Source organism: Salmo trutta, chromosome 27 (genome assembly GCF_901001165.1).
Source record: "Salmo trutta chromosome 27, fSalTru1.1, whole genome shotgun sequence".
NCBI lineage: Eukaryota > Metazoa > Chordata > Actinopteri > Salmoniformes > Salmonidae > Salmo > Salmo trutta.
In genome coordinates this window covers 31,756,039-31,780,019 of record NC_042983.1, presented here as the reverse complement: position 1 = coordinate 31,780,019, position 23,981 = coordinate 31,756,039, and the positions used below count along the sequence as shown (strand labels likewise).

The 23,981-nt window shown below is 42.9% G+C and overlaps 1 protein-coding gene and 1 pseudogene across 6 annotated transcripts in view; one reads left to right on the top strand and one right to left on the bottom strand.

The window, feature by feature from the left end:
• The window catches only part of LOC115164902 (ras GTPase-activating protein 1), a 51,913-nt gene extending 29,657 nt beyond the window's left edge, over positions 1–22,256 (top strand). For 3 of the 6 annotated variants that reach the window (XM_029717814.1, XM_029717818.1, XM_029717819.1), the window contains 25 exons: positions 1,652–1,722; positions 3,180–3,297; positions 3,586–3,617; positions 4,233–4,285; positions 4,514–4,664; positions 4,939–5,017; positions 5,138–5,261; positions 8,071–8,227; positions 8,529–8,616; positions 8,710–8,790; positions 9,212–9,369; positions 9,568–9,644; positions 9,791–9,963; positions 10,753–10,912; positions 11,162–11,304; positions 12,046–12,161; positions 12,374–12,478; positions 12,861–12,944; positions 13,143–13,210; positions 13,308–13,396; positions 13,722–13,799; positions 13,925–14,059; positions 17,141–17,220; positions 19,075–19,114; positions 21,994–22,149. In XM_029717814.1, coding sequence (XP_029573674.1) covers positions 1,652–1,722; positions 3,180–3,297; positions 3,586–3,617; positions 4,233–4,285; positions 4,514–4,664; positions 4,939–5,017; positions 5,138–5,261; positions 8,071–8,227; positions 8,529–8,616; positions 8,710–8,790; positions 9,212–9,369; positions 9,568–9,644; positions 9,791–9,963; positions 10,753–10,912; positions 11,162–11,304; positions 12,046–12,161; positions 12,374–12,478; positions 12,861–12,944; positions 13,143–13,210; positions 13,308–13,396; positions 13,722–13,799; positions 13,925–14,059; positions 17,141–17,220; positions 19,075–19,114; positions 21,994–22,134 — 2,601 coding nt within the window. In that variant the 3' untranslated portion in view covers positions 22,135–22,149. Of the gene's footprint in view, positions 1–1,651; positions 1,723–3,179; positions 3,298–3,585; positions 3,618–4,232; positions 4,286–4,513; positions 4,665–4,938; positions 5,018–5,137; positions 5,262–8,070; positions 8,228–8,528; positions 8,617–8,709; positions 8,791–9,211; positions 9,370–9,567; positions 9,645–9,790; positions 9,964–10,752; positions 10,913–11,161; positions 11,305–12,045; positions 12,162–12,373; positions 12,479–12,860; positions 12,945–13,142; positions 13,211–13,307; positions 13,397–13,721; positions 13,800–13,924; positions 14,060–17,140; positions 18,045–19,074; positions 19,115–21,993; positions 22,150–22,226 lie in introns of those variants that run through there. The other 3 variants (XM_029717815.1, XM_029717816.1, XM_029717817.1) reach the window with 3 other exon arrangements.
• Positions 22,257–22,976: 720 nt separating this feature from the next.
• On the bottom strand, positions 22,977–23,535 carry LOC115165088 (cyclin-H-like; annotated as a pseudogene).
• Between the last annotated feature and the right edge of the window lie 446 nt (positions 23,536–23,981).

Here is a 23,981-nt window from a genome sequence, read left to right as displayed (position 1 = left end):
AAATTTAGTTTAAAAAATATATAAAAAATGTGTTACTGGCCTACACAACACCCAATAATGTCAAAGTAGAATTATGTTTTTAGAAATGTTTACGTAAGTGTCTTGGGTCAATCAGTATTCAACCTCTTTGTTATGGCAAGCCTAAATAAGTTCAGGAGTAAAAATTTACTTGACAACTTAAATAAGTTGACTCACTCTGTGTGCAATAGTGTTAAACATGTTATTTTTGACTACCTCATCTCTGTACCCCACACATGCAATTATCTGTAAGGTCCCCCAGTCGAGCAAGGAATTTCAAATACAGATTCAACCCCAAAGACCAGGGAGGTTTTCCAATGCCTTGCAAAAAAGGGCACCTATTGGTAACCTAACAGTTGTGGCTACTTCACGTGGTGTATTGTTTTCTCTACCTTCTTGCCCTTTGTACTGTTGTCTGTATCCAATAATGTTTGTACCATGTTGTGTTGCTACCATGCTGGGTTGTCATGTGTTGCTTCCATGCTATATTGTTGTCTTAGGTCTCTTTATGTAGTGTTGTCTCTTGTCGTGATGTGTGTTTGTCTTATTTTTTTTTAAATCCCAGCCCCTGCCCCCGCAGGAGGCCTTTTGGTAGGCCGTCATTATAAATAAGAATTTGTTCTTAGCTCACTAGCCTAGTTAAATAAAGGTGAAGATTGGTAAACATTTAAAAAGCAGACATTGAATATCCCTTTGAGCATGGTGAAGTTATTAATTACACTTTGGATGGGCTATCAATACACCCAGTCACTACAAAGATACAAGCGTCCTTCCTAGCTCAGTTGTCGGAGAGTTATCAAACCGCTCATGGATTTCACCATGAGGCAAATGGTGACTTTAAAACGGAGTTTAATGGCTGTGATAGAACTGAGGATGGATCAACAATATTATAGTTACTCCACAATACTAACCTAATTGACAGTGAAAAGAATGAAGCCTGTACAGAATAAAAAGTATTCCAAATATTCATCCTGTTTGCAACAAAGCGCTGAAGTAATACTAAAAAAATAAATGCAAATAATATTTCACTCTGGTAGGCTAGAGACAGGAAAATAACCTAATTTATGTGTGGAACCAATTTATACAAATCTTTCCATACAAACATTTTCCTACCAAACTGGGCATGAACTATAAACAGTAGCTTACTGCTAACAAAGGAGCTATAGAATAATATAGTAGTTCAGTAAAGTGCTTCTAGAAAGAAATGGCTAAATGCAAAAGGGAAATACATTTTAAAATATGGCCAGATTCGACAGTGTGCATGTTCGTGACAAGTGAGCAGAAATCCACGTAGTCATAGTGTGAGAGACAGAATCTATTTTAGTAAAAAAAATGTATTCAGTCTGTAACACAACAAAATGTGGTACAAGGCAAGTGGTATGAATACTATCTGAAGGCACTGTATCTGGGAGATATCTGTCCCAACTGCCCCAACACCCCAGGCCATATTTCATAACTACTCTTGAGAGAGAAGCCAGGAAAATACTAATGAGAGGTGTCCTGGAGGGTGTCTAGTCGAATACTTTCATTTGGATTGCTGAGGGGAGGGTTTGAAGATTTTAGTGGAAGCATTGGTTAATAGTGCAGTTGTTTTAAATAGTGTGCTTGTGTCTGTCTGTCTGCTCGTGTGTAGCCTGTAGAGGACAGGAGGAGAGTGAGAGCCATTCTTCCATACACCAAAGTGCCAGAGACCGATGAGATCAGGTAAGCCCGACAAGAAACCTACAAAGACACATTTATGGAATGTGAGTGCGTGTTTGCCTTGTTGAAGGAGAGCACCGAAAAGCACATAATCCGAATAATACAAAACCTTAGCAAGACCCAGCACACTAACAGGTGAGTCTCGATAGTCTTCGTCAGATCTGAGAAACATCTTTCTGAATGCAAGCCTTAACACAGAGGTCACTGCTAGCTCAGTCTTAGCTGGCTGGATAGAACCATGCAATCTTTATTTACAGTGGTGTTGTGTAGCTTACAGGAGACACCTTGTGGTGAATTGGTGCTACTACACCCAAACATTGCTGCGGGGACTTGCTTCCATTCAGCCACGAGCATTAGTGAGGTCGGGCACTGATATTGGGCAATTAGGCCTGGCTCGCAGTCAGCATTCCAATTCATTACTAAGGTGTTTGATGGGGTTGAGGTCAGGGCTCTGTGCAGGCCAGTCAAGTTTTTCCACCGATCTTGATAAACCACTTCTGTGTGGACCTTGCTTTGTGCACAGGGGGCATTGTCATGCTAAAACAGGAAAGAGCCTTCCCTAAACTGTTGCCACAAAGTTGGAAGCACAGAAACATCTAGAATGTCATTGTATGCTTTTGCGTTAAGATTTCCCTTCACTGGAATTAAGGGGCCTAGCTCGAACCATGAAAAGTTGCCCCAGACCATTATCCCTCCTCCACCAAACTTTATAGTTGGCATTATGCATTTGGGTAGGTAGTTCTGGCAAGTGCCAAACCCAGATTTGTCTGTCTACCAGATGGTGGAGTGTGATTCATCACTCCAGAGAGCGTGTTTCCAATGGCGGCAAGCTTTACACCACCCCAGCCGACACTTGGCATTGCGCATGGTGATATTAGGCTTGTGTTCAGCTGCTCGGCCATGGAAACCCATTTCATGAAGCTCCCGACGATCAGTTCTTGTGCTGACGTTGCTTCCAGAGGCAGAGGCTTCAGCACTCGCTCTGTGAGCTTGTGTGGCCTACCACTTCGCGGCTGAGCCGTTGTTGCTCCTACATGTTTCCATTTCACAATAACGGCACCTACAGTTGACCGGGGAAGCTCTAGCAGGGCAGAACTGACTTGTTGGAAAGGTGGGATCTAATGACGGAGCCACGTTGAAAGTCACTGAGCTCTTCAGTCGTTCTACAGCCAATGTTTGTCTGGAGATTGCATGGCTGTGTGCTCGATTATTATTATTTTTATTTTTTTATACACCTGTCAGCAACCGGTGTGACTGAAATAGCCGAATACACTAATTTGAAGGGGTGTCCACATACTAGTTCAGTCGCTGTAAAGCCTCAAGGAACCCCATGGCCTTTAGATCTCTTAACTAAATAGACAATCATTATTGAGAAGAACAGTGTTCTTTTTTTGTGTAAAAGGAGATGTAAGTACATGTGTAGCAAAACATTGACCTGTTCCTCCCGTCCTGTCCGTCAGCTTCCTGAAAGGGGACATGTTTATCGTTCACAATGAACTGGATGACGGCTGGATGTGGGTGACCAACGTGAGGACGGAGGAGCAGGGCCTCATCGTAGAGGACCTAGTGGAGGAGGTGGTGAGTTAAGATCAGTGCTCTGCATAGGCTTAAGATCAGCCCTAACCAGACACCATTCACTTGGTTTGTGCCCCAAACGGTACACTGTTGTGCACTACTAAAGTAAATATGTTACCATTTGGGGAGACTGTTGTGGTTTGCCATTTGAAAATGCCTTCTCAACTTTTTTAAAACTTTTTTAAATTTTTTTTTAACCCAATGGTAGCTATTTTATAAGTATTTTCTGTCTATTAAATTTGTCATTACTGCTCCACTGATTGGTTGAACTGACATTATTCTTGTTTTCAGGGACGGGAGGAGGACCCACATGAGGGCAAAGTGTAAGTTTGGATATATTTTTATTCTCCTAGGTGGCCATACTATCCAATACCCCCCCCCCCCATATTTTTAGACAGCCTATCATTGGAAGTTCATTATATCCCCACCTTCTGGCTGCCTCTATGCACGCAACCCATGGTTACAATATCTTCTATCCAACATGTTTTCCTGTTGTGCAGGGAAGGGGAGTGTGGTGTATACAGCATTCGTCGTTAGTGACGTTGACATAGTCCATGTTTGCATCCATGCGGCTAAGCGAGTCTCTATGACGTAGTTAGTGACTCTGATACAAACACAATCCGGCTGTATTTCTAGGTGTGTTTATTTTGTTTGCCAGCCTCCCAAAGACAGACTGTAGAATGTGAAATAAATTTCACAAATCGAGCATCAATTTATTTTTCTTTTGTTTTAGTTAATTAATTCACAGACTAAGGTTGCTTTGTGATGTCACAATTGACCAAGTCCAACAGGATCTATCAAGTTGTGATTCATCATCCCAGACTGACCTAACCCTTCTAAAACCCCTCACTGCCCCTTTTTAACCTAGCACATATTGATCTGTCGGTTCTCTTTCCCTCTACTCTCTCGCTCTCTCCAATGGTCCATCCTGTCTTTAGCTGGTATCACGGCAAGATCAGCAAACAGGAGGCCTATAACCTTCTGATGACAGGTACCACTATACTTTACATATTACGTGATCCTCACTATAACCTTCTGATGACGGGTACCACGGGTAAACTCTCTGCACAGTGGGGGTTACGTTCCCATTTCTATGTGATCTTGTTATCAACACAATGTTCTGTTGCCGAAATATATGTTCCGATAATGTATTGGTAGTAAAACATCAATACTAAACATGTTAATGCCAACAATATCAGTGAGTTTCTCTCTCATTTAGTTGGTCAAGTGTGCAGCTTCCTGGTCCGGCCGTCAGACAACACACCCGGGGATTACTCACTGTTTTTTCGCACTAATGAGAACATCCAAAGGTTTAAGATATGCCCCACCCCCAACAATCAGTACATGATGGGGGGGAGGTACTACAACAGGTATGTGTGACGGGGGCTCATACTGTCTCCCAGTGCAGTAACCATCAACCATGAGGCAGGCATTTTAATAGAATCAGAAAATAACTGGTTAGGAAAACCCTGTGGCCTTACCTATACTTGTGTAAAGATTTTGCGATATCCAGGTTTACAGTCCCACATAGAAATATAGCTTATACAGAAAGTACTAAATACTATTAAGTCTGAAGCGTTATGATGGTCACTGCTGGTCAGTAGAAATAACTGATGTGCTCAGTCTCTTCTCTCTCTCTGACAGTGTTGATGACATTGTGGACCATTATAAGAAGGAGCAGATCGTGGAGGGCTACAACCTGAAAGATGCTGTTTCGGTGCAGGTAAACCTGAGTTCAGACACCTCCATAGTTGTGCAACCCCTGTCATATCACTTTCAGAAGGCTATAGATTTACATATTTCATTTAATTCTGTTTTATTGACATACAAACATGAATTTCAGCACCAGGAACAAGTGCTCTCAGACTTGGTGGACGGCAAGGAGATCTATAACACTATCAGACGGAAAACGAAAGATGCGTTCTACAAAAACATTGTCAAGAAAGGCTACCTCCTATTCAACAAAGGTACAGTTGAAGTCTGGAATTGTGCCAGTGGGTCAGAAGTTTACATGCACTAAGTCAAATCAAAGTTTATGTCACGTGCACCGAATACAACGGGTGTAGACCTTACAGTGAAATGCTTACTTACAGGCTCTAACCAATAGTGCAAAAAAGGTATTAGGTGAACAATGGGTAAGTAAAGAAATAAAACAACAGTAAAAAGACTTGCTATAAAAGTAGCGAGGCTATAAAAGTAGAAAGTAGCGAGGCTACATACAGACACCGGTTAGTCAGGCTGATTTTTGAAGTAGTATGTAGATATGGTTAAAGTGTGTGATGTGATGAACAGAGTAGCACAGGCGTAAAAGAGGGGGTGGTGGGTGGCGGGACACAATGCAGATAGCCCGGTTAGCCAATGTGCGGGAGCACTGGTTGGTCGACCCAATTGAGATAGTATGGACATGAATGTATAGTTAAAGTGACTATGCATATATGATAAACAGAGAGTAGTAGCAGCAGCGTAAGAGGGGTTGGGGGGGCACACAATGCAAATAGTCCGGGTAGCCATTTGATTACCTGTTCAGGAGTCTTATGGCTTGGGGGTAAAAACTGTTGAAAGCCTTTTTGTCCTAGACTTGGCACTCTGGTACTGCTTGCCATGCGGTAGTAGAGAGAACAGTCTATGACTGGGGTGGCTGGGGTCTTTGACAATTTTTTAGGGCCTTCCTCTGACACTGCCTGGTGTAGAGGTCCTGGATGGCAGGCAGCTTAGCCCCAGTGATGTACTGGGCCGTAGGCACTACCCTATGTAGTGCCTTGCGGATGGAGGCCGAGCAATTGCCGTACCAGGCAGTGATGCAGCCAGTCAGGATGCTGTGCCTTTTAAACAGCTTGCAAAATTCCAGACAATTATGTCATGGCTTTAGAAGCTTCTGATAGGCTAATTGACGTCAATTGGAGGTGTACCTGTGGATGTATTTCAAGGCCTACCTTAAACTCGGTGCCTCTTTGCTTGACATCATGGACAAATCTAAAGAAATCAGCGAAGACCTCAGAAAAATAATTGTAGACCTCCACAAGTCTGGTTCATAATTGATAGCAATTTCCAAACACCTGAAGATGACCACGTTCATCTGTGCGTACTACTGTTTGTAAGTATAAACATCATGGGACCACGCAGCCGTCATACCGCTCAAGAAGGAGACGCGTTCTGTCTCCTAGAGATGAACGTACTTTGGTGCGAAAAGTGCAAATCAATCCCAGAACAGCAGCAAAGGACCTTGTGAAGATGCTGGAGGAAACGGGTACAAATGTATTTATATCCACAGTAAAACGAGTCCTATATAGTCATAACCTGAAAGGCCGCTCAGCAAGGAAGAAGCCACTGCTCCAAAACCACCATAAAAAAGACAGATTACGTTTTGCAACTGCACATAGGGACAAGATTGTACTTTTTGGAGAAATGTCCACTGGTCTGATGAAACAAAAATAGAACTGTTTGGCCATAATGACCATCATTATGTTTGTAGGAAAAAGGGGGAGGCTTGCAAGCCGAAGAACACCGTCCCAACCATGGAGCACGGGGGTGGCAGCAGCATGTTGTGGGGGTGTTTAAATGCTGGAGGGACCGGTGCACTTCACAAAATAGATGGCATCATGAGGAAGAACAATTGTGGATATATTGAAGCAACATCTCAAGACATCAGTCAAGAAGTTAAAGCTTTGTCCATTTGGAAGACCCATTTGTGACCATGACCCCAAGCATACTTCCAAAGTTGTGGCAAAATGGCTTAAGGACAACAAAGTCAAGGTATTGGAGTGGCCATCACAAAGCTCTGACCTCAATCCTATAGAAAATGTGTGGGCAGAACTGAAAAGGTGTGTGTGTGTGTGAGCAAGGAGGACTACAAACCTGACTCAGTTACATCAGCTCTGTCAGAAGGAATGGGCCAAAATTCACCCAACTTATTGTGGGAAGCTTGTGGAAGGCTACCCAAAATGTTTGACCCAAGTAAACAATGTAAAGGCAATGCTACCAAATACTAATTGAGTGTATGTAAACTTCTGACCCACTGGGAATGTGATGAAAGAAATGGAAGCTGAAATTAATAATTCTCAACTATTATTCTGACATTTCACATTCTTAAAATAAAGTGGTGATCCTAACTGCCCTAAGACAGGGCATTTTTACTAGGATTAAATGTCAGAAATTGTGAAACTGAGTTTAAATGTATTTGGCTAAGTTGTATGTGAACTTCCGACGTAAGTAGCCTTGTATGAGCCTTTGCTTGCGCGAGCCGGAACGGCTCATAGAACAGGAGCCTATCTCCTGTTTCTAAAACGTGAGGCAGCTTGATGTACAAGTATACCCCCTGGACAGGACGCTTGTCTATCGCAGGGCCTTACCCCCATCTATCTCCTTTATGCTGAGTGCCAAGCAGAGACTCATCAGGTCCCGTTTTTTTTAGTATGACTCGGCTCACAACCTTCCAATCTCAGGGCAGACACTAACCGCAAGGCCACTGAGTTGGTAACAAAGGTACCAATATGTTTTTACTCTTAGTTGATTTTTCCACAGAGAATGGAATCTCAAATGTCTGTAAATGTAATGTAGACCTTAGCCTGTTTCCATTACTCTTACTTCTCCCTGAAGTGGTCACTGGTATACCACCCCCCCATATTTAAAAGGAAAGGACTAGTGTGTTAAATATGGTGTAAACTCCCTCATAAACTTGAGGGAGTGAAGAAGTGCAGGCAGATGAGAGAGAATTGAGAATTTGGAAATTGACCTGACGTTTTCTCCTATCCTCCCTAACCCTCTCACCACCTCCAGGCAAAGGTAAGCGGTGGAAGAACCTCTACTTCATCCTGGAGGGGAACGACGCCCAGCTCATCTACTTTGAGAGTGAGAAGAGAGCCACCAAACCCAAAGGTCTGATTGACCTGAGTGTATGCTCCGTGTACGGTGTGCACGACAGTCTGTTTGGCAGGTGAGACACTCCGCGTAGATCTACGAATCATTGCAAAATAACATAATAGCTACTTTACGGAGGGAAATTGTACTTACTACAACTGATATGTGTTTGTCTCAGCTAGCTATCTTAAGATGAATGTGTTAATTGTAATTCACTCTGGATTTGAGCAAAATGTCAAATGTATTTTTTATATAATTTTTGTTGCCATGTTGTGCTGAGGTTTGTACTTAGTTCTCCGCAGTCTGAGTTTGATCAATTGGATACGTTCGATTGGGTACGTACTTGTTCAGTAATACCTGGCTGTTCCTGTTTGCAGACCAAACTGTTTCCAAGTTGTGGTCCAGCACTTTAGTGAGGAACAGTACATATTCTACTTCGCTGGCGAGACTCCTGAACAGGCACAGGTTTGTACCGATCCCTCTTTGTTTGTCTGTGTCTGGATGTTCTGTCCCAATCACACCTTTCTTTAGTCTAACAGTGTTCTTCCCTCTCTGTAGGACTGGATGAAATGTCTGCACACGTTCTGCAGTAACCTTAGGAAACCCACCCAGCCCACTCCCAACAAGAGGCTCCGACAGGTACAAACACTGGCAATTCCAGTCAAATGCTGTTTGCATTGTGCATTTCGGAAAATGCATTTGCCACAAATGTATGCATAGTAAATCAAATTCCTAACAAATTTGTTTGATATGGCTACATTTAAGTCATTTAGCAATACAGTATTGAATCTTGAAATGCAAGTTGGGCCTCAACTCCCCAAAGAACAAACCCTATGCATCACTCATCTCTTTTAAAATAAAGATTGTTTACCAATATGTTCATTTGATATTATGCCATTATCCAAAGTGGCTTGTATGTGACCCAATGCGAGATTCAAACCCGCTGCTGTGGTGTTCCATGCACCTTACTCCAGCCAGCTGAGGCATCAGAAACCCTGACTGTCTGTCATCCTGGTGTGTGTGTGTGTGTGTGTGTGTGTGTGTGTGTGTGTCCCATCAGGTGAGCAGCCTGGTCCTGTATGTGGAGGAGGCCCACAAGCTGCCTGTGAAGCACTTCACCAACCCCTACTGCAACATCTACCTGAACAATGTGCAGGTGGCCAAGACCCACCCCCGAGAGGGCCAGAACCCCGTCTTCACAGAAGAGTTCATCTTTGAGTCAGTCCCAGTTACAACTCCATTCAATGGCAATTTAGTGTGAAATTGACATTTTGTATTTGGCTTCCATATACTATAACTTATACCATAACTCCTCACTGCACTTAGTAATATGTCTATAATATTGCATTGATACAATGATTAGCTTTCATGTTTGGGTTCCTTACATTGACAGACATATTTTTTTATTCCCCACAGTGACTTGTCGAGTGAAATCAACAGGTTTGAAATCAGCCTGAGCAACAAGACAAAGAAGAGCAAAGAAAGTGACATCTGTGAGTCGCCATTCTACTTGGACTAGCCATCTCAAACCCTCTCCTTTTATAATCCCATTCCATATCGATATGAGAAATGACTTGCGGCAGTGTGTTAGTGCCTCTGTGTTCCACTCAATCTCCATCTCTCTCTCCCTCTGCCTCAGTGTTCATGCGTTGCCAGCTGAGCCGCCTACAGAAGGGCCAGATGATAGACGAGTGGTTCCCTCTGAGCTCCCACGTGCCTCTGAAGGGAATCGAGCCGGGCTCTCTGAGGGTTCGAGCCCGCTACTCCATGGAGAAGATCATGCCTGAGGAGGAGTACAGCGAGTTCAAAGAGGTCAGACATACCCTACTAATGAAGATAATGAATGAATTCATCAATGTAGGATTAACATTAGTCAAATCAAAGTTTATTGGTCGTGTACACAGTTTTGCAGATGCTATCGCAGGTGCAGCAAAAGGCTTGTTTCCAGCTCCAACAAAGGTATAATGACCAGCACACACTCATTGAGACACCAAAACAAGGATCAGCAGTTAGTTAAGTAATACACACTCAGTGAGACATCCAAAACAAGGATTAGCAGTGACCTGGTTACACAACCATGCACCTTAGAGGCTGCTGCCTTCTCTACATAGACTTGGATTCACTGGCCACTTTAGTAACTGGCCACTTAAGTAACAGAACACTAGTCCCTATAATAATGTTTACATACGGCTTTACTCATCTCATATGTACTGTATTTTATTATACTTTATTTTAGTCAATGCCATTCCGATATTGCTCGAGCTAATATTTATATATTTCTTAATTCCATTTTTTTACTTATAGATTTGTGTGTATTGTTGTGAATTCTTAGATAGTACTGCACTGTTGGAGCTAGAAACACCAGCATTTCACTACACCTGAAATAAAATCTGCTAAATATGTGTGACCAATAAAATTTGATTTAATACACATACTCAGTGAGACATCCAAAACAAGGATCAGCAGTTAGTTACATAGTGTATTGTGATGTGCAGAGTACGTGTCCTGGAAAAAGATACATGGAAAATAATCGGCCACTTGTTTTTACATCGCGTCACTGACCCCAGTCTGTCCTTCGGTCCGTCTGTCCGTGTCCCTCAGCTGATCCTGCTGAAGGAGTTCCATGTGATCTATGCTCTGGCCCATGTGTGTGGGCAGGACCGCACCCTGCTGGCCAGCATCCTGCTGCGCATCTTCAGACACGAGAAGACAGAGGCCCCCTTACTCAGGACACTCAACGACCGAGAGATCAACATGGAGGGTATTGAGATGAATATAAACATATTCTATTGTTCTAGCGACATCATGCTATTTTAGTGACATAGAATTTCCCTTTGGCTGGGTCTTTATCATCCTGAAGTATCTCCATTTGTAGATGCTTGGAGGCAGATTGTGTTAGTGTGATTTCAACATGAAAGCTCTGACAGACACACACACACACACACACACACACACACACACATACACACCGTTGGCTGACGAGAAGTCCCCTCTCTCTGACGTTTCCCAGACGAGGCGACGACCCTGTTCCGAGCGACCACTCTGGCCAGCACGCTGATGGAGCAGTACATGAAGGCCACGGCCACACCCTTCGTCCACCATGCCCTCAAAGATACCATTCTCAAGATCATGGAGAGCAAGCAGTCCTGCGAGGTAAACGCACACTTTCTATTTATGCAGAAAGGCTTTTCATACTTGAAGGTAGCCTTGTTTTTGTTTAGCCCAAGCTCTACCTACTGTATCTGTTTTGGCTTGTAAAATAGTTTCGGCAACATCTGTAAAGTTACGTTAGTCACAACTCTTTCAGCTGAGAAGTGTGTGGGCTCCAACCCAGCTATTTATTCATGTTATCTCCTGAGTGGAATGGAGCACTTGGCATTTGTAACATCATATTAGTACTTTGGCTACCCAGAAGACAAAACGGTAACTCATGACACAGATTCAACTTTGGTTCCTGCTTGGCATTCCCCAGTCTCTGTTGTGATCCTGCAGGACTCTGAATCTCTCTTCTGGGACAGAGGGCATTACACACACTGTGACATTGAACATTGATATTGTACAGTTGCTTTCAACATCAAATCCTACTCTAGTAATAGAAGAGGTCTCACGTAACACCTTCCTAATATTGAGTTGCACCCCCTTTTGCATCAGAACAGCCTCAAACCCTCTGAATGGCACACATACACAATCCATGTCTCAAGGCTTGAAAATCATTTTTTAACCGGTCTCCTCCCCTTCATTTACACTGATTTGAAGTCGATTTAACAAGTGACGTCAGTAAGGGATCATAGCTTTCACCTGGTGAGTCTGTCATAGAAAGAGCAGGTGTTCATAATGTTTTCTACACTCAATGTATGTCTATGATGCAACATCTCTTTCCCCCCCCCCCTCTAGCTGAACCCCTCCAAACTGGAGAAGAATGAGGATGTGCATCTGAACCTGGCCCACCTCCTCCTCATCCTGTCTGAGCTGGTGGAGAAGATCTTCATGGCTGCTGAGATCCTGCCCCCGTAAGCACACACACCACTCCACGGTGCATATACCAACAAACTAACACGGGAACCATCCACATGTGATATTAGGGTTGGGTGATATACGAAATTTAGTCATATCGTCGATCGTGACTCGTTTATTTGGACTAACAAAAAGACGAATCAATCCGTTGATCATTTGACTAGAATTAAAACATTTCACTGTGTCTGTACTGTTCTGCTTTGTCAAGTGTAAATAGGCTTTCGTCTGTTATCGATGATGACGTCCCCATCGACGATGGCTGTCAATCATTGTCGACATCCGATGACATCGTTCATCGACCCAACCCTAATAAGTAAGGAAGTGTATATTTGACCAGCAGAACACAAACTTAAGTTTAGGGGTCGAAATCACTTATGGTTAGGTTTTGGAATGGGGGTCAGAATAAGGTTGGGTATAGTTAGAGGTTAGGGAAAAGTAACATTGGGTTAGAGTACCGCCACCCACCGCCATTAATTTCCTGCCAGTAAAATATACACTGCCAATAAGCAACCATTTCCATAGTTTGAACCTTATATCATGACGTTCTTCTGTTGTACAATCAATCTATTATGTCATCGGACAAACCAACAAATTAACTGAACACATGACAGTAGATCCATAGGGTAGTTTGACGTGTATACAGTATATTTGTCATATTCCAGTACTCACACTTTCTCTCTCATTGACCCTTCCAGAACTCTAAGATATATCTATGGGTGTCTACAGAAGTCAGTGCAGCAGAAATGGCCCAACACCACTATGAGAACCCGGGTGGTCAGGTAACTAACTATAAACACCATAAATCTACTTTGCTATCTGCAAGCCTCATGTATAGGCATCGCATAGAATTGGGATGGTGAAGCCCTTGGTCAAGGGGGAGCTTTATTTGGGAACATTTAACTGTAAGTTCTACATGTGATGAATACAATTTTGATTTGAAGTACTGATCTAACTGATTTCTTGTTTGGCTATTCTAGTGGCTTTGTGTTCCTGAGACTGATCTGTCCTGCCATCCTCAACCCAAGAATGTTCAACATCATCACTGGTGAGCTTAACCCTTCGATGTATTGCAGTATGAACAGTATGATGTCCATACATTACTTTATATCCGTGTGTGTTCAATTGTTGTTTTTTTTGTGTAGACCCTCCCTCTGCAACAGCGGGACGTACCCTCACTCTGGTTGCCAAGTCTGTCCAGAACCTGGCTAACCTGGTGGAGTTTGGTGCAAAGGTAAGACCTCCTTAAAGCTCCTACGCTTTTCAGTGTGGGGACGTTTCTATCCCTGTGTCATCTAAGCACAGGCAAACCAAAGTAATCCTTCACAGCTTTGTGTTGTACCTGGTTCAGGGAACAGTAGTTATTATATTGGGAGAGTTTATTTTGCGTGGCTCAGTGCCCCTGGGGGCTGGAGTTTGTACATTTCAGACCATTCCATTGGGCTCAAGTGAAATCTCCACCTACCCAGGACATGGGGCCATGCAAAACAGACTCACCCATTCATAACTCTACCATCTGTATGTCAGAAAGTAATGGAGTGTTCCTCTTTTCAATCCAGGAGCCCTACATGGAGGGAGTGAACCCCTTCATCAAAAACAACAAACATAGGATGATCATGTTTCTGGATGAGTTGGGTGTAGGTTACCTGTTTTCATTTCCTTTAGACATCGTTGGAACTCTTAGGTACTAGTAGACGTCATAGCAATTCTCTCCCAATGTCTAGGGACGACATTAATGTGTGTGCATTTGTGTCCTTTCTAGAATGTCCCTGACCTCCCTGAAGCTACAGAGCACTTTAGGACAGACCTGTCCCGCGACCTTGCTGCCCTGCATGAGATCTGTGTCTCACACTCAGACGACCTCCGCACCCTGAGCAATGAGAGGGGAGCACAGCAGGTGTGTTAAGTTTTAATGTCACATGCACTAGTACAGTGAAATGCCTTTCTTGCAAGCTGAAAACCCAACAAAACAGTAATCATTATCAATGTAGCACTAAAAATAACAGGGTAGAATAAAAACACGAGAAATAGAAATAAGAACACGAGAAAGGAAGAAGCTTTCCAGGGTCAGTTCCAGGGTCAGTTCCAATACCATATTTACAATGTGCAGGGATATTGGAGTGATAGAGGTAGATATGTACACAAAAGTATGTGGACACCCCTTCAACTTAGTGGATTTGGCTATTTCAACCACACCCATTTCTGACAGGTGTATAAAATCGAGCACACAGCCTTGCAATCTCCATAGACATTGGCGGTAGAATGGCTTACTTACAAGCTCAGTGACTTTCAACGTGGCTTACTTACAAGCTCAGTGACTTTCAAAGTGGCACCGCCATAGAAGGCCGCCTTTCCAACAAGTCAGTTAGCCAACTGTAAGTGCTGTGGTTGTCAAGTGGAGACGTTTAGGAGCAACAACTTTTCAGCTGCGAAGTGGTAGGCCACACATGCTCACAGAACGGGACCACCGAGTGCTGAAGTGCGTAGCGCATAAAAATGGTCTGTTCTCGGTTGCAACACTCACTCCCAAGTTCCAAACTGCCTTTGGAAGCAACGTCAGCACAAGAACTGTTTGTCGGGAGCTTCGTGAAATGGGTTTCCATGGCCAAGCAGCTGCACACAAGCCTAAGATCACCATGCGTAATGCCAAGCTTCAGCTGGAGTGGGGTAAAGTTTGCTGCCATTGGACTCTGGCATGATGAATCACACTTCACCATCTGGCAGTCCAACGGACTAATCTGGGTTTGGCAAATGCCAGGAGCACGCTACCTGCCCTGTATGCGTAGTGCCAACTGTAAAGTTTGGTGGAGGTGGTCTGGTGCTGTTTTCATGGTTCGGGCTAGGCCCCTTAGTTCCAGTGAAGGGAAATCTTAACGCAACAGCATACAATGACATTCTAGACGATTCTATGCATCTAACAGACCCATCTTAACAAACCAAAATGGTTTGTTGAGATGGGTATGGAAGAACATGACTGGCCTGTACAGAGCCCTGACCTCAATCCCATCGAACACCTTTGGGATGAATTGGAACGCCGACTGAGACGGGCCTAATCGCCCAACATCACTGCCCAACCTCACTAATGCTCTTGTGGCTGAGTGGAATCAAGTCACAACATCTAGTGGAAAGCCTTCCCAGAAGAGTGCAGGCTGTAATAGCAGCAAAGTGGGGGCCAACATCATATTAATGCCCATGATTTTCGAATGATATTTTCAACAGGTGTGCACATACATACCTTTGACCATGTAGTGTGTGTGTCGTGCATTTAACCAGTGATTGAAAGGCTAGAACGGCTTTTTGATTGTTAAAGGGACAATCTGTTTCACCCATTTTGGGATTTCTGAATTAAATAGATTCTTGAAATGTTTTGTATTTTTTTTTTTTCTCAGCTTTTATTTAACCAGGTAGGCCAGTTGAGAACAAGTTCTCATTTACAACTGCAACCTGGCCAAGATAAAGCAAAGCAGTGACACCAACAACACACTTACACATGGAATAAACGTACAGTCAATAACACAATAGAAAAAGTCTATACAGTGTGTGCAAATGGCGTAAGGAGGTAAGGCAATAAATATGCCGTAGTAGCGAAGTAATTACAATTTAGCAGATTAACACTGGAGTGATAGATGTGCAGATGATGATGTGCAAGTAGAAATACTGGTGTGCAAAAAAGTAAATAAAACAATATGGGGATGGGGTAGGTAGTTGGATGGGCTATTTACAGATGGGCTGTGTACAGCTGCAGCGATCAGTAAGCTGCACAGATAGCTGATGCTTAAAGTTAGTGAGGGAGATATGTCTCCAACTTCAGTGATTTTTTTTTTTTTTTTTTTTTTGCAATTCGTTCTAGTCATTGGCAGCAGAGAACTGGAAGGAAAGGCGGCCAAAGGTGGTGTTGGCTTTGGGGGATGACCAGTGAGATATACCTGCTGGAGCGCGTGCTACTGGTGGGTGTTATGGTAACCAGTGAGCTGAGATGAGGCGGAGCTTTACCTAGCAAAAACTAATAGATGACCTGGAGCCAGTGGGTCTGGCGACGAATATGTAGCGAGGGCAGCCGACGAGAGCATACAGGTCACAGTGGTGGGTAGTATATGGGGCCTTGGTGTCAAAACGGATGGCACTGTAATAGACTGCATCCAGTTTTCTGAGTAGAGTGGAGGCTATTTTGTAAATGACATTGCCAAAGTTGAGGATCGGTAGGATAGTCAGTTTTACGAGGGCATGTTTGGCAGTGTGAGTGAAGGAGGCTTTGTTGCGAAATAGGAAGCCGATTTCATTTTGGATTGGAGATGCTTAATACGAGTCGAAGGAGAGTTTACAGTCTAGCCAGACACCTAGGTAGTTGTTCACATATTCTAAGTCAGAACCGTCCAGAGTAGTGATGCTCGTCGGGCGGGTGGGTGCAGGCAGCGATCGGTTGAAGAGCATGCATTTAGTTTTACTTGCATTTAAGAGCAGTTGGAGGCCACGGAAGTGGTGTTGTATGGCATTGAAGCTCGTTTGGAGATTTGTTAAGTGTCCAAAGAATGGCCAGATGTATACAAAATGGTGTCGTCTGCATAGAGGTGGATCAAGGAATCACCCTCAGCAAGAGCGACATCATTGTAACTTACACATTCCTCATGAGCTTAGTTCAACTGTCATACCCCATCAGAACCCAAAACATTTAAGCTTGTTTCTCTCCAATGTGTGTAAACAAAGCAAATGTAAACAAACACTATATAGCCTCAAATCAACATTAGTTTTAACCATGTTATCATGGATGGTCAGTCCTTGCATCCGTAGCTATGTCTATGAATTTTAGTGGTTACATTTCTCTAGGCTGTCCCTCTGCTTTTTAGCAAAACAGGGGCAGGGTGTACACTTGTTACAACTGCTGATTTCCCCTTTTAATATGACAATCAGTACCAGAAACATGCCATGTTGTCATGATTGTAAACCATGGCTCTGTCTCGTTTGCTTTCTCTCTTTGTAGCACGTGCTGAAAAAGCTGCTGGCCATCACTGAGCTCCTTCAGCAGAAACAAGATCACTATGCCATGTCCAACAGCAACAGGTAGTACAGCACGCCTCTCTCTCTTGCTCTCTCCCTTTGTCTCCCTGCACAGAGACGCACAGGGGACCTGACCCAGCATGCTCCAATCATTACCATGGCACCCCCCCATCTCCCATCTCCTTCGACAGTCCCACCCACCACATTGCCCATGCCAGGAGAGCTATGCAATGAAAGCAGCAGAAAACCGAACCAACGCAGTACCTAAACAAAAAAAACTCAACTTGCACCAGACTGCTGTATGTGCAGGAAATGTTTTTTTTTCTTCTGAAAACAGTGTTCATGATTCTGTGACTTGGGTACATGTATGCGTATCATACCCCTTCATCAAGAGGGTCAAAGATTTGATTTCAAAGTAAAGCTTCACATGCCCAAGACATGTTTTTCCACACAGCACAGGTTGCCAAAGTATATCTATCTCCCTGCTCAATATGAGGAAAGTCAACTGACATGAAGAAGCTACAGTCAACCCTGTAATGCTTTTTACTGTTATGGTTGTGACAATGTCCACAAAGTGCTGAAACTAGCGTTTCTATTTGTCTCCAGTATTTTGGGGTTCTTTCTCTGTATTTTTCTCTGGAGATTCTTGCAGAAATTGTTTATTTTATCTATAAAAAAAATCTTGCTGGAATCATGAGTATATAGTTGAGAAACTTTTGTTTTTTTTCCTTGTATCACATTTTGATTGTTTGGTTCACTCTTCCTTAACTTCTCAATGCCAGACAAGATGCAGAATAAATAAAGTTAAATGTTTACAGCAGTACATCTTTGAATAGTACAGATTGTATCAGACATGCATGCACTTATTAAAGTTGTTTTGTAAAGTAGATAATGGAGTCGTTCTTCCCCAGGTAATTAGTGATTGTTAAAGTGCCTTCAGGACTGTCTGCTCTGTGTTATGGCCTAGAAACCCAGGTTTGAGATTTAAGAGCAGCCTTGTATCATAACTTTTCAAAAATGTGTATTGAAGTATGGCAAATGAATGTTGGAAAGTTCACTGTGCTCAGAGCCTAGTGAAGTTATGCCCATGGAATATACACATTTTTACTACATAAGAGTCATTAAAAACACATTTGCATTTCAAAGTTGACACCCAATAAAACATGTATCTTACAGAAGACAAGACATTTGAAAAAGCATTATGTATGGCCTCAAAGATAATACAATATCTAAATCCTCTCTCGTTGTTGAGTCTTGCACACATTGGGTAGACCTGTGAGACTATTGGCCAGTATTGCTGACAGTCCTTCAGTGACAAAGGGGATTGGGTGAAAAAACAATGTTTGCGTCATCCAGATCTTCATCAGTCCACTCCTATAAAACAGACAGAGCTATTTAATGACCTGAAAATCATGAAGCACTGGTAGCAAAAATGTGTTGAAGTGGTTTTGACTCACCTCTTCTGTCATCTGGGGCTCTTTCACTACATGATCATCCTTGTATCCTCTTTTCCTGTAAAAGAGATTGAAAATGTATATTTGCACTTTTTCTGATGTTAGTGCACAATCGGGTGGTATATGTAGTATTGTTGACCTGTGTAAGCTGTAGGCTTTAACTGACTGGACTAAAGCAAGGTAAATCATGGAGATCGGTCTGCTGGAACATCTTTTAGTACACGTTCGTTTTTAAGAACCTCAATGTTTGCACCTCATGATCATCCCTTCAAGTCATGCACCCCCTCCCTGTTGTCTAGTGTACCATCTGTGTCATGACAGCTCCATGGTAAACACCGTGTGAAGTGGCCGTCCAGAGTTCATAGCAGGATGGATGTGGAAGGGGTTATGGTGGCATGGTCAATAAATGGCATTAAGATGTAACTGATGTACAGTCCTCAACAGTGTGCACTTTGTCTTGCAGGACTGAGTGCACCATCATGGCATTGGCTGCCACCATCCAGGTAATGTGATTTTTACCAATGGGACGAGGTCAGTCAGTCAACCATGTACTGGCATGGAGCGCTGGACCGAAAAGCTAGTTGGTTTTGTATTGAGCATGTAGCTTTCTGGACATTATGATCCATTATGGCCGACTGAGTCCTGCAATGGGAAAGTGACTGACTGGATCTGGGAATCTCTTGCCAGTCCCAAGCCCTTGAACAGACACTGGTGAAATAATGAGTAACTCCTTACCCAATGCTAACCTGAACTATATTCAAGCTTAAGGGCCAAATCAGACAAGAGGACTGTTTGCCTACATGGCAGAGTTATATAGCTTACAGACATTCACAGAGAACTATAACCTGGACCATCTCCTGTATGTTGACTGACTTGGCCTTTGTCCTGAATTTGGGCTGACTTGAACCCTTGAGGTCCCTACACATTTAGCCTCCTTGTCAACAGTGGAACCTTCCCGGAGGACCTTGGGTCAGAGGCTAGCCAAAGCACCGTAGCGATAACAACGACATTCAGGGAAATCTAATGTAGCACCGACCCAAGAAAGCCTTAACTCCCTTTCTACACAACACTACTTCACTTGATTTTACAACCCAACCTCTTCCTATCTCCACAATGGCCACTTACAGTCCACACTGGCATATATGCACGTACACACAGTACCAGTCAAAAGTTTGGACACCTACTCATTCAAGGGTTTTCTTTGTTTTTACTATTTTCTACATTGTAGAATAGTGAAGACATCTAAACTATGAACTAACACATGGAATCGTGTAGTAACCAAAAAAGTGTTCAATATTTTCAAAGTAGCCACATGTCTTGATGACAGCTTTGCGCACCTTTGGCATTCTCTCAACCAACTACAACTGGAATGCTTTTCCAACAATCTTGAAGGAGTTCCCACATATGCTGAGCACTTGTTGGCTGCTTTTCCTGTTGTCCAACTCAACCCAAATCATCTCAATTGGAGGCAAGGTCATCTGATGCAGCACTCCATCACTCTCCTTGGTCAAATAGCCCTTACACAGCCTGGAGGTATGTTGGGTCATTGTCAAGTTGAAAAACAAATTAAGTGCAAACCAGATGGGATGGCGTATCGCTGCAGAATGCTGTGGTAGCCATGCTGGTTAATTGTGCCTTGAATTCTAAATAAATCACTGACAGTGTCACCAGCAAAGCACCCCCACACCACTTCCTCCATGCTTCACGGTGGGAACCACACATGCGGAGATCATCCGTTCACCTACTCTGCGTCTCACAAAGACACGGCGGTTGGAACCAAAAATCTCAAATTTGGACTCATCCGACCGAAGGACAGATTTCCCCCGTCTAATGTCCATTGCTCATGTTTCTTGGCCCAAGCAAGTCTCTTCTTATTGGTGTCCTTTAGTAGGGGTTTTGTTGCAGCAATGAAGGCCTGATTTATGCAGTCTCCTGCACAGTTCATGTTGAGATGTGTTTCTGTTACTTGAACTCTGTGAAGCATTTATTTGGGCTGCAATCTGAGGTGCAGTTAACTCTAATGAACTTGACGGTTTTTGCGACTGCAATTGAAGAAACTTTCAGTTCTTGACATTTTCCAGATTGACTGACCATGTCTTAAAGTAATGGACTGTCGTTTCTCTGCTTATTTGAGATGTTCTTGCCATAATTTGGATTTAGCCCTTTTTGGTAAAAGACCGTCTTCTGTATACCACCTCTACCTTGTCACAACACAACTGATTGGCTCAAACGCATTAAGAAGGAAAGAAATTCCTTAAATTAACTTTTTACAAGGCACACCTGTTAATTGAAATGCATGCCAGGTGACTACCTCATGAAGCTGGTTGAGAGAATGCCAAGAGTGTGCAAAGCTGTCATCAAGGCAAAGGGTGGCTACTTGGAAGAATAACAAATATATTTGGATTTGTTGAACACTTTTTTGGTTACTACATGATTCCATAAGTGTTATTTCATAGTTTTAATGTCTTCACTATTATTCTACATTGTAGAAAACAGTAAAAATAAAGAAAAACCCTGGAATGAGTAGGTGTGTCCAAACTTTTGACTGGTACTGTATGTGTGTGTGTATATATATGTACATATACACATCACTGAAGCTACTAGCTATATATTTTATAAGCTGCTTTACCTGTTGATAGGATACACTTAGGCTTATATGACAAAACCAGTGTTTGTGTATGACTGCTAAATTGAGTTGTACTAAAGGTTCATATTTGTATCATAGCTTAACAGTTTGTAGGACCTATTTGTAACCTGTGAATGTGTAACCCTATGGAAACTAACCTGATGTCTGGGCCTGAGAAACTAAAGGAACTGAGAAATCTTCCCGTTTAAGCCTAGGCTCATCAACAGAAGCTTTCATATAATTGCAACTTCAATGTAACCCTCACTAACCCACCTTTCTTGGTGATACACTTACCAAGATCATACAGATAACTTCTGTGCAGGCCAAGCCCAGATTCACCACTCAGTCATTTGGATGAGAACTGGTTGATTTTGTACAACCATCGTCTGCTTTTCCAAACAGCTCAGTCAGAGACTTGGAGCCGATGACCTGTAGTTTCTCAGTTTAGATGCACTGAAGATTACACAGACCTCACCCAAGTGTTCATAGACTAGACTATCGATATGGGTGACACAACTCCTGTCTTCAAAATGTACAAATGTAACTGTTCTGCTTCCTCTTCATTTCATATAGCGGATGTGTTCATTTTAGATTTTTCTACCTGATAGAACTGTGAATCTTTTGCATCTTAGATACACTTGTTTGACCTGGCTAAATAAAACTGTTAGTATGTTTGGCAAAAGGTATTGCTTTATTTGTGCAAGACTATTTACTCTGAAGTGGTCTTTAACAGAATATCCTCTCCTTACCTGACAGCCATTCCTATCACACAAAATGAACATGTTACTCAAGTCAGCTGATCATGTCTACCTCCCCAGTTGTGTGGTAGTGCACCCATGTAAGTATACACTCTTTTTGCGCAACGCAACAATTGCATGTGTTTATAACCGACAGTAATTCATTCATTCATTCATTAACTCAATACACTGAGTATACCAAACATGAGGAACACCTTCCTAATATTGAGTTGCACCCCCTTTTGCCCTCAGAACAGCCTCAATCGTCAGGTCATGGACTCTACAAGGTGTCGAAAGCGTTCCACAGGGATGCTGGCCCATGTTGGCTACAATGCTTCCCACATTTGGCTGGATGTCCTTTGGTTGGTTGGTCAAATCAAACTTTATTTGTCATATGCGCCGAATACAAGTGTAGACCTTACCATGAAATGCTTACTTACAAGCCCTTAACCAACAGTGCAGTTCAAGAAGAGTTAAGAAAATATTTACCAAACTAGGGTAAAAAATAAATAAATAAACAATTAAAAAATAAAGCTTAATTTTGTAAGCGTTCACCTCCTCTTGTTTCAGAAATTCATGCTTTTTCATGAGTTTTTATCCCTGTGTAAAAAAGAAAATGATTGTCCGTGAAACAACACCATGAATAGCATTTGTAGAATTTTGATTTGCAGTCACAACTTTGATCAAGCTTTCCACCTTGTGGTTGGAATTGGAATCATCGCGTCGTACATCTTTAAGAGAGTCTCTTTGTCCTCCTTCAGTCCCATACATTCTGTCAGATAGCTATAACAAAGTGAAAAACAAAACTAGTTTGAAACTTAATAGATTACTGCATTGAATGAAAACGTGAGAATACTACCCTTCTTTACAATAGACTATGAAAGTATGTTAGTTGACACTTGCAGTTCTCGAGGCCATGTTAGCTAGGGCCTCATTCCATTTCAGCCCTTATCCCCTGAAGCGGGGCCATGCTCTTGTCTAGAACAGAGCCCTGGTGCTGGCCTACGTCTCCATGCTGAGGCCGGCCTGCGACGCACTGTTCAGGATGGCCGTCGGCGATCTCAGACGGGGGAAACAGCAGGCCAGTGTCCGTCAGGGTGGCCCGAGTCAGGAAGTCATCAGCACTCTTCCTCAGAGACTCTGGGTTCTCCAGAAGAGGGTATCTTGTCTGAGGTAAAGGTCACCAATAGACAGGGCTGTTATCTGAAGCCTAACCTGCTTGGTTTTCTATTCATACAGATTTAACACACCTACAAGTCTGCAAAATGGGTCTTTAAATCTCAGCAGCACACTTCATTAGGTTATGTTCATCTGCTGTATCTACTGAGCTTCAATGACCTGGCAAGTATCTTCATTTCCATCCACCCACCTTGAGGTCTATGAGCAGGCCCTCCATCAGTCTGTAAAGGGTGTGTACCACCAGGTGGAAGTTGAGCTGCTGAATGAGAAAGAGCACATACTCCAAGATCTGCTCCAGAGCCCTCTCCTGTCCGGCCGCACTCTCTTGCACAAGATCCCCCACAAACTGGGTGCTGGACACGTTAGCCTGAAAGAGAGAAGAAAAAGAGGTAAGCCAGGGAAGAGGTGGGATGAAAAGAGTGGGAAGTTAGCAAAACAATAGAGCAGAGGAAGGAAAAGTTGTGAAGAGAGAATGAGAAGGAGAGAGACATGGAGGTTATGTACAGTTAGTTCAGAAATCAAGTGTATCTGTAGCTACCTGAATAGGAGTAATCAGAGGAGCCTATATACTGTATTTCGTAATATAAGAATAAAGGAATACTAGTCAAAATCAAGCCCTTGACTACCTACATGATTGTTCTGGGGTGGTATTCCATTAGTGAGTTGTTCAGGTAAAATCTCCAGAAATACATGATGGCTGTACCCTGTTGATGATTGCAATGTTAATCTCTTACATAAAACTGATTAGGTCGGATTTACTGTGTAACCTAATGTTGGTTAACTGAGAACTAAAGTCTCACATAATTGGTCAGCTGCTCAATTAAGTTC